General features: G+C 70.8%; 2 protein-coding genes across 2 annotated transcripts; both read left to right on the forward strand.

Annotated features, from left to right (window-relative positions):
* The first annotated feature begins 84 nt into the window (after window positions 1–84).
* On the forward strand, window positions 85–3,728 carry NABP2 (nucleic acid binding protein 2). Its single transcript, XM_068211783.1, has 7 exons — window positions 85–119; window positions 1,875–1,990; window positions 2,068–2,206; window positions 2,282–2,353; window positions 2,459–2,540; window positions 3,404–3,470; window positions 3,559–3,728. Exons 2-7 carry the CDS (start codon window positions 1,912–1,914, stop codon window positions 3,711–3,713), a joined length of 594 nt encoding a protein of 197 aa, XP_068067884.1. The 5' UTR covers window positions 85–119; window positions 1,875–1,911; the 3' UTR covers window positions 3,714–3,728.
* A 970-nt stretch (window positions 3,729–4,698) lies between these two features.
* Window positions 4,699–9,486, forward strand: SLC39A5 (solute carrier family 39 member 5). The gene is made up of 8 exons (XM_068212114.1): window positions 4,699–5,212; window positions 5,290–5,443; window positions 5,558–5,732; window positions 6,401–6,570; window positions 6,651–7,200; window positions 7,753–7,833; window positions 7,914–8,104; window positions 9,025–9,486. The coding sequence occupies exons 1-8, from the start codon at window positions 4,845–4,847 to the stop codon at window positions 9,163–9,165; spliced, it is 1,830 nt and encodes a 609-aa protein (XP_068068215.1). The 5' UTR covers window positions 4,699–4,844; the 3' UTR covers window positions 9,166–9,486.

The following is a 9,486-nucleotide window of genomic DNA, read 5'->3' on the forward strand; positions in this document are numbered from 1 at the left end:
GCCGTGCCCGGTGAGCGCGCGGCGGGAGGTGCGAGCGCCCCCTGGTGGCGGGACGGGAGGGAGGGCGGTCCCGCTCCCGGTCCTGGTTCTGCTCCCGGTCCCGGTGGCCCCGGAGTGTCGTTCGTGGGTAGTCCCGTTCCCGCGGTCCTGTCCCCGGTGTCCCGGCGGCCCCCGCGTCCCCGCAGTCCGGTGGTCCCGGTGCCCAGCAGGGATGCTCCCGCTGTCCCGTCCCCCGCGGTGCTGCCTTCGCGTTGCCGTCCCCGGTGTCTCGTTCCTACCGTGGCGTCCCCGGTGTCCCCCGCCGGCCGGTGCTGTCCGGTCCCCGGTGGTCCCGTCCCCGGTGTCCGCACAGCCCGGTGGCCCCGTCCCCGCGGTCCCCGTGTCCAGCAGCGATGTTCCCAAGGGCCAGCCCCGATGTCACGCCCGGGTCCCGGTGTTCCATCCCCGGTGTCCCGGTCCCGCATCCCGGCTGTCCCCTCGCTGCGGGCCGGTCCCAGGGCTGCCACCGCCGGTGTCCCCCCCGGTCCCCAAAGCCCTCCCTGTCCCCGGTGTCCCCCCGGTCCCCACAGCCCTCCCTGTCCCCGCGGACCCCAAAGCCCTTCCTGTCCCCGGTGTGCCCCCGGTGCCTTGTCCCGTGTCCCAGCCCCCTACCCCGTGTCCCGCCGGTCCCCGGTGTCCCCCCGCTGTCCCCCCGGTCCCCGCTGTCCCCCCGGTGTCCCCCAGTCCCGCTGTCCCTTGCCGGTGTCCCCTCCAGTGTCCCCGCTGTCCCCGCGGGTGAGGTTTCATGTCCCCGCTGTCCCCACGGTGCCACTCCGTGTCCCCACGGTGCCATTCGGTGTCCCACGGGTGCCATCATCCCCTGTGTCCCCAGGGGTCCCACTCCGTGTCCCGGCTGTCCCCAGGGTGCCATTCCCTGTCCCCAGGGTGCCATTCCCTGTCCCTGCTGTCCCCAAGGTGCCACTCTGTGTCCCCAAGGTGCCATTCCCCGTCCCCAGGATGCCATTCCCTGTCCCTGCTGTCCCCAAGGTGCCACTCCGTGTCCCCAGGGTGCCATTCCCCGTCCCCAAGGTGCCATTCCCTGTCCCCAGGGTGCCATTCCCTCTCCCTGCTGTCCCCAGGGTGCCACTCCGTGTCCCCAAGGTGCCATTCCCTGTCCCTGCTGTCCCCAGGGTGCCATTCCCTGTCCCCAAGGTGCCATCCCCTGTCCCTGCTGTCCCCAGGGTGCCATTCCCTGTCCCCAGGGTGCCATTCCCTGTCCCTGCTGTCCCCAAGGTGCCACTCTGTGTCCCCAAGGTGCCATTCCCCGTCCCCAGGATGCCATTCCCTGTCCCTGCTGTCCCCAAGGTGCCACTCCGTGTCCCCAGGGTGCCATTCCCCGTCCCCAAGGTGCCATTCCCTGTCCCCAGGGTGCCATTCCCTCTCCCTGCTGTCCCCAGGGTGCCACTCCGTGTCCCCAAGGTGCCATTCCCTGTCCCTGCTGTCCCCAGGGTGCCATTCCCTGTCCCCAAGGTGCCATCCCCTGTCCCTGCTGTCCCCAGGGTGCCATTCCCTGTCCCCAGGGTGCCATTCCCTGTCCCCAGGGTGCCATCCCCTGTCCCTGCTGTCCCCAGGGTGCCATCCCCTGTCCCCAGGGTGCCATCCCCTGTCCCTGCTGTCCCCAGGGAGCCACTCCGTGTCCCCAAGGTGCCATTCCCTGTCCCCAGGATGCCATCCCCTGTCCCTGCTGTCCCCAGGGTGCCATCCCCTGTCCCTGCTGTCCCCAAGGTGCCATTCCCTGTCCCCAGGGTGCCATCCCCTGTCCCTGCTGTCCCCAGGGTGCCATCCCCTGTCCCTGCTGTCCCCAGGGTGCCATTCCCTGTCCCTGCTGTCCCCAGGGTGCCACTCCGTGTCCCCGCCGGCCGCGCTGCCACCATGAGCGCCGAGACGCTGGTCAAGGACGTCAAACCCGGCCTCAAGAACCTCAACCTCATCTTCATCGTGCTGGAGACCGGTGAGTGCCACCCCCTGAGGTCCCCTCTGCCCCCTGGGTCCCTGGTGACCCCGATGTCCCCTCGCTGTCCCCTCCAGGCCGGGTGACCAAGACCAAGGACGGCCACGAGGTGCGCACGTGCAAAGTGGCCGACAAGACCGGCAGCATCAACATCTCCGTGTGGGACGATGTGGGCAACCTCATCCAGCCCGGGGACATCATCCGCCTCACCAAGGGGTACTGGGGACACCTGGGGACGCTTGGGGACACTTGGGGACCCCGCCCTGACCCCCCCATCCTCCTCATCCTCAGCTACGCCTCCGTCTTCAAGGGCTGCCTGACGCTCTACACCGGCCGCGGCGGCGACCTGCAGAAGATCGGCGAGTAAGGAGGGGCCTGGGGGGGGTTTTGGGGAGTCCTGGGGGGGTTTTGGGGACCCAGGGGGTTTGTGGGATCGGGGGGACCCAAAAAGCCCCGCTGTGCCCGCAGGTTCTGCATGGTTTACTCCGAGGTGCCCAACTTCAGCGAGCCCAACCCCGAGTACGTGGCGCAGCAGGCGCAGGGCAAAGGGGTGAGTTTGGGGGTGGCAGAGCTGGATCCCCTCGAGTTCCCCCCGAATTTGCCCCAAATCCGCATGAATTCACCCCAAAGCCTCATGAATTTGCACCAAATCCCTACAAATTTACCCCAAATCCCCACAAATTTACCCCAAATCCTCACAAATTCACCCTAAATCCCCACAAATTCACCCTAAATCCTCCCAAATTCGCCCAAAATCCTCATGAATTTGCACCAAATCCCCACATCCCCCTGAATTTGCCCCAAATCCCTACAAATTTACCCCAAATCCTCACAAATTTACCCTAAATCCTCACAAATTTTGCCCCAAATCCCTGTGAATTTGCCCCAGATCCCTACAAATTTACCCCAAATCCCCACAAATTTACCCTAAATCCCCCCGAATTCGCCCCAAATCCTGCTAAACTTCCCCAAACCCCCCAACTCCATCTCGAATTTCCCCCAAATCCCCTAATTTCCCCCAAGTTTCCCCCAAATCCCCCATTTTTTCCCAAAAGCCCTCTCATTTCCCCCAAATCCCCTAATTTCTCTGGAATTTCCCCCAAATGCCCCCAAATTTCCCCCAAATGCCCCCAGATTTCTCCCAAATCCACCCCCAAATTTCCCCCGAATCCCCACCAAATTCCCCTTGAGTTTCCCCGAAATTCCCCCTTAATTTCCTCCAAATCTCCTAAGCCCCCCCCAAATTTCCCCAACCCCCCCCCCAAAATTTGCCCCAAATTTCCCCAAAACCTCCCCTAACTTCCCCAAAACCCCCTCAATTTCCCTTGAACTTCCCCCAAATCCCCCCCAAACCCCCCCCCCCCCAAAAAAAACCCCCTCTGTGACACTCGGGGGTCTCCATCCCCTCCCCAGGCCCCGCCCGAGAGCTCGACCCCGGCAGCTCCGCAGCCCCCCCCGGGCCCCCCCGCCGCCCCCCCAGGTTGGTACCGCACCCCCAAACCCCCGGTACCCCCCCCACCCCACCCCACCCCCGGTACCCCCACCCCTCACCTCCCGGTTCCCCGCAGCCCCCGAGAGCCAGAACGGGAACGGGCTGAGCCCGGGGGGCCCCCCCGCGCACCCCCCGGCCGCGGCCCCGCACCCCCCGAGCGGCCGCATCACCCGCAGCCAGCCCGGCCCCGTCAGCAACGGCAAAGAGACGCGGCGGAGCGGCAAGAGATAACGGGGACCCCCCCCCCGGAACCCCCCCGGAACCCCCCCGGAGCTCCCCCCGGCACCGCCATCAACCGGGGCGTCCCCGGTTCCCCCAGCCCGCAGCGGGGAGGGGGTGCCCGGTGTCCCCCACTCCCCCGCCCGGGGCTGGCCCGGACCCCCCCCCACACCCCCTCCGGTGCTCGGGGGTCCCGGGGGGGGTCCTGCCCGTGCCCCCCGCCCCCGCCCCCCCCCCCCCCCTCGGGAGGGGTTAATAAAGAACCGAGCTCTGCCCCCGCCTCAGCGGCTCTGCCCGGACCCCCCCCCGCCCCCAGAGCCCTCCCCGCGGCCCCTCCCGGTACCGGGGCCGGCTGGGAGCAGCTCCGGGGTGACCCTTGGCCCCCCCCGGGTCGGGCGCGACAGGCGCGGGACGGGCGAGGGGACAGCGAGGGGACGATCGGGGGCGCGTCCCCATCGGCTCAGGTGGGCTCCGGTGGGCACGGGAGGGGTCCCGGGGGGCGCGGGGGTCCCGCGGGTGGGGGGCAGCCAGACGCAGCTGGGTGGGCTCCGGGGGGGGGGCTGTGGGGACACCCGTGGGGGGACACCGGGGGTGGGGGCAGTGGGGCGGCGGCGGCGGCTCCTGCGATTTCCCGGTCCCGCGGCGTGGCCGGGCCCCACGTGGAAGGTGGGGGGTGGTGGGGCGCGGCCACCCCCGCTCCGTGCGGGGCTGTCCCGCGTCCCCTGACGGTGCTGGGGGGCCGCGTGGGGGCCAGGGGGGTGCCGAGGGTTTTTATCTCCCTCTCGGTGAAACATTAACTCCCCGCGAAACCCGCGCCAGTTGCAAAACCTCGCCTCAAGGACGAGGGTCACCCGCTGTCCCCCGCTGTGGTCCCGGTGACCCCCAACTCCCACCCCGCCACCCCCCGGGAGGGGCGCAGCAACCGCGTTCCCCCCCCCCATCCGCCCCCTCACCCCAGCCCCGCTCCCCGCGGGTGTCCCCGAGCCCCGGTGGCGCCGCACGTGTCCCGGGAGGTGACCCTGGAGCCGCCTGTCGCCTTCCCCACGGACGGGTGACGGCAGGGGGCTGCCCGGAGAGACCCCCCCCGCGCTGGAGACCCCAACATCGCGCTGTCCCCCAGCTGCTGCCGCGGGATCCGGCCCCATGAGCCGCCCTGGGCTCCTCCTGGCCGCGCTGGGGCTGCTGGCTCTGGGGGCCGGGGGGGCTCCGGGGACCGCGGGACCCCCGGGGCGGCTCCCCGAGGACGCGGCGCAGGAGCACGGCTACTACCTGCAGCAGCTCTTCGGCCAGTACGGGGCTAACGGGACGCTGCCCTTCGAGGGGCTGGCGCGGCTGCTGGGCAGCCTCGGGCTGGGCAGGGTGCAGGTGGTCCAGATCCAGCACGAGGAGCTGGGCCACGGCCACGTCAGCCACCTGGACCTGCTGGAGGTGCAGGAGGACAAGCACCGGCACCGGCACCCGGTGTGGGAGCACGGCGGGGACGCGGCTCCAAGCACCGGCGGACCCCTCAGGTAGCCGCGGGTCCCCTCCCCGAGGGGCTGCCCCGGCCCGCGCTGTGCCGGGGGGCTCACACCCCGATCTCCCGCAGCCCCCCGCCCTCCCAGACGCCGAGCTGGCCCGAGCCGGTGCCCGCCGAGCCCCCCGGGGCTGCGGGGGTCCCCCGGCAGTACCAGCCCACCCTCAGCCTGCTGGGGAGGGTGCTGGGCTTGGAGCACTCCAGCGCCGACCACCCGCACGACGATGTGAGTGGGGACGGGGCGGGGGGTCGCGCTGTGCCGCGCTCCGGGAGCCCGGGGGAGCCCCGGGTGCTCCCCGGGACCCCCCAGCGCCGCTCAGCACAAGCCCCCGGCCCGCAGTGCCTGAACGTGACCCAGCTGCTGGTGAATTTCGGGCTGGACTCGGTGGCGCAGCTGACGCCCGAGCAGTTCACGCTGCTGTGCCCGGCGCTGCTCTACCAGATCGACAGCCGCGTCTGCATCCAGCACAGCGATGAGGTGACGCTGCCTCCCCCGGGGGGGGCCCTGTGGCCAGGTAACCCCAACCCGGGGCCCCTCGCTGGTCCCCGGCCCCACGTCCCTGGGATCCCGTATCCTGGCATCCCCGAGCTGGTCCCCGGGTCCTGCCTTCCCACGGGTCCCCGTGTCCTGACCCAGGTCCTCTGTCCCCGTTATGATGTGGGGGACTCCACCCCTGCATCTCCAAGACCCCCCCCATTCCCCACCCCCATCCCTGTGCCCTCCGACTTGAGCTGTGCCCCCCCGGCCCCCCATTCCTGACCCTGGGGTCCCCATCCCTGGGGTCCCCATCCCTGGGGTCTCCATCCCTGGGGTCCCCATCCCTGGGGTCCCCATCCCTAAGTTCCTCATTCCCACATCCCTGGGGTCCACATTCCCACATCCCTGGGGTCCCCATCCCTGGGGTGCCCATCCGTGGGGTCTCCGTCCATAAGTCCCTGGGGTTCCCATCCCTGGGACCCCCATTCCCACACACCTGGGGTTCCCATCCCTGGGACCCCCATTCCCACACACCTGGGGTCCCCATCCCTAAATCCCTGGGGGTCCCATCCCTGGGGCCCCCATTTCCCCATCCCTGGGGTCTCCATCCCTGGATCCCCATCCCTGGGTCCCCATCCCCACCTCCCCAAGCCCCCCTCGCCGGGGGTGCCCCTTTTCCGGCCATGCCCCTGACGCTGCCCGCAGCGCTGGGCTGGGCGCTCCTGGCCGTGCTCTCGGTGAGCCTCCCGTCCGCGCTGGCCGTGGTGCTGCTCCCGCTGCGGGCCCGCGGCTCCTTCCGCTCGCTGCTCGCCTTCCTGGTGGCCCTGGCCGTGGGGACGCTCTGCGGGGACGCCCTGCTGCACCTCTGGCCGCACGTAGGTACCGCCGCGGGGGCGGCACCGGGGGGACACGGCGGCGTCGCGGTGCCCTGAGCCGCCGCGTGCCCCGTGTCCAGGCGCAGGGGAGGCACCCGGAGGCGCCGGGGGAGCCGAGCCCCGCGGTGCTGCAGGGGCTGGCGGTGCTGGGGGGCATCTACCTGCTCTTCGTGCTGGAGCTGCTCCTGGGGATGCTGCGGCGCCGGCGGGAGGCCACGGTGAGAGCGAGCGGCGGGCACCGGGCGGGCAAGGGGCCGCCCCCGGGGCCAGCTCTGCACACAACGCCTCCGTTGTCCCCAGGGACACCCCCACGGAGAGACCCCCGGCCTGGCCGCGGGGGTCCTGGCACCGTCTCGGGCAGGTACGACCCCCTCGCACCCCCCCCACCGAGAACCCCCGGCCCCGGCTCCCACCGGACCCGGGGTGTCCGTCCCGCTGCAGGGACCGAGCTGCGACACCTGACGGCGCCGGAGCCGGAGCCGGAGCTGAGACCCCCCGAGTTCCCCCAGGGACCCTCCCACGGACACTCCCACGGCCCCGCGCTGCCCCTCGGGCCCGGGGCCGCTGACATCGTGTGGATGGTGGTGCTGGGGGACGGCGTCCACAACCTGACCGACGGGCTGGCCATCGGTGGGGACGGGAACGGGGACGGGAACGGGGACAGGGATGGGGACGGGAACGGGGACAGGGATGGGGACGGGAACGGGGACAGGGATGGGGACGGGGACGGGAACGGGAACGGGAACGGGGACGGGGACGGGAACGGGAACAGGGACGGGAAAGGGACGGGAATGGGAACGGGAACAGGGACGGGGATGGGAACGGGGACGGGCACGGGAACGGGAACGGGGACGGGAACAGGGACGGGAAAGGGACGGGGATGGGAACGGGCACGGGGACGGGCACGGGAACGGTAACGGGAACGGGAACAGAGACGGGGATGGGAACGGGCACGGGCATGGGAACGGGGACAGGAACTGGGATTGGGATGGGGATGGGGATGGAGATGGAGGGAGGAGAGGTGCACAAGGACAGGAGGAAAAGGTTTCCTCAGGGACAGAAGGATGTTGGGGACGGCGGGACAAGGGGTGGGTGCATCAGGGACAGACGGACAGGGGTGCACGGTGATTCGGGGACGGGGCCCAGGGGCCCAGGGACGAGGAACCCTCTCCCTCCCCACAGGAGCCGCCTTCTCCCACAGCCTCTCCAGCGGGCTCAGCACGGCGCTGGCCGTACTCTGCCACGAGCTGCCCCACGAGCTGGGTGAGTCCCCGTCCCCCCCTGTCCCCCCCCAGAGCCGGGGACACCCCCGAACCCCCCGTGCCACCCTCCTGTGGCCGCAGGTGACCTGGCGGTGCTGCTGCGGGCGGGCACGGCCCCGCGCTCCGTCCTGCTCCTCAACCTGCTCTCGGCGCTGCTCTCCTGCCTGGGGGTGGTGGCGGGGGTGGCCCTGGGGCACAGCGGGACCCCCCTCGCCCCCTGGGTCCTCACCGCCACCGCCGGCATCTTCCTCTACGTGGCCCTGGCCGACATGGTAAGGAGGGGTCTGGGGGGTTTTGGGGCGCCCGGGGGTCTCACGGGGGGTTTGGGGGTGTCCGGGGGGGGTCTCACGGGGGGTTTGGGGGTGTCCGCGGGGGTCTCACGGGGGGTTTGGGGGTGTCCGGGGGTCTCACGGGGGGTTTGGGGGTGTCCGGGGGTCTCACGGGGGGTTTGGGGGTGTCCGGGGGGGTCTCATGGGGGGTTTGGGGGTGTCCGGGGATGTCTCACGGGGGGTTTGGGGGTGTCCGGGGGGGTCTCATGGGGGGTTTGGGGGTGTCCGGGGGTGTCTCATGGGGGGTTTGGGGGTGTCCGGGGGGGGGTCTCATGGGGGGTTTGGGGGTGTCCGGGGGGGTCTCACGGGGGGTTTGGGGGTGTCCGGGGGGGTCTCACGGGGGGTTTGGGGGTGTCTGGGGGGGTCTCACGGGGGGTCTGGGGGTGTCCTAAGGGGGTTTCTTGGGGGGGTCTGGAGGATCTCAGGGTGTCTGGGGTCGCACGGGGATTCTGAGGGTGTCCGGAGGTCTCAAGGGGGGGGTCTGAGGGCTTTGGGGGTGTCCGGGGGTCTCACGGGGGGGTTGGGGGTGTCCGGGGGGGGTCTCATGGGGGGTTTGGGGGTGTCCTGAGGGGGTTTCTTGGGGGGTCTGGAAGATCTCGGGGTGTCTGGGGTCGCACGGGGATTCTGAGGGTGTCCGGAGGTCTCAAGGGGGGGATCTGAGGGGTTTGGGGGTGTCCGGGGGGTCTCACGGGGGGTTTGGGGGTGTCTGGGGTCGTCACGGCGAGTCTGGGGGCTTTAGGGGTGTCCGGGGGTCTCACGGGGGGTTTGGGAGTATCCGGGGGTGTCTCACGGGTGGGGTCTGAGAGGTTTGGGGGTGTCCAGGGGTCTCACGGAGCCCCCCCGCCCCTCCTGCTCTTCCCCAGCTCCCCGAGGCGCTGCGGGGCTCCGGCGAGGGCACCTGGAGCCGCTTCCTCCTGCAGAACGCGGGGTTCCTGCTGGGTGCTGGCATCATGCTGGGCATCGCCCTGGCCGAGGGGCACCTCCGCTCCTGGCTGCAGCCCTGAGCGGCTCGGCCCCGCTCGGCCCCGCCGCTGACCCCAGCGGGAGCCGCGGCCGGAGCCGGAGCGGACCCCCGGGACCCCCGGCACCCCCGGGCTGGATTTTCCCCTCTCCTCCAGAAGCTCCGGGGGGATCCGCGGTGCCGGAGCAGCCCCGAGGGAGGGGACTCGGGGTCCCCTCGCTGCCCCCCGTCCTCTCCCCGGGTCACCCGCAGCTCCGGGGCTGGATCCGAGCGTGTTCCCCCTGCTGACCCCCCGGAGGAGCTGAGGAAGGGGAACAACCCCGGAGCAAGAGCGGTTTAATAAACAGAACTGAGCCAGAGCCGC

Source organism: Anomalospiza imberbis, chromosome 22 (assembly GCF_031753505.1).
Source record: "Anomalospiza imberbis isolate Cuckoo-Finch-1a 21T00152 chromosome 22, ASM3175350v1, whole genome shotgun sequence".
Classification (NCBI taxonomy): Eukaryota; Metazoa; Chordata; class Aves; order Passeriformes; family Viduidae; genus Anomalospiza; species Anomalospiza imberbis.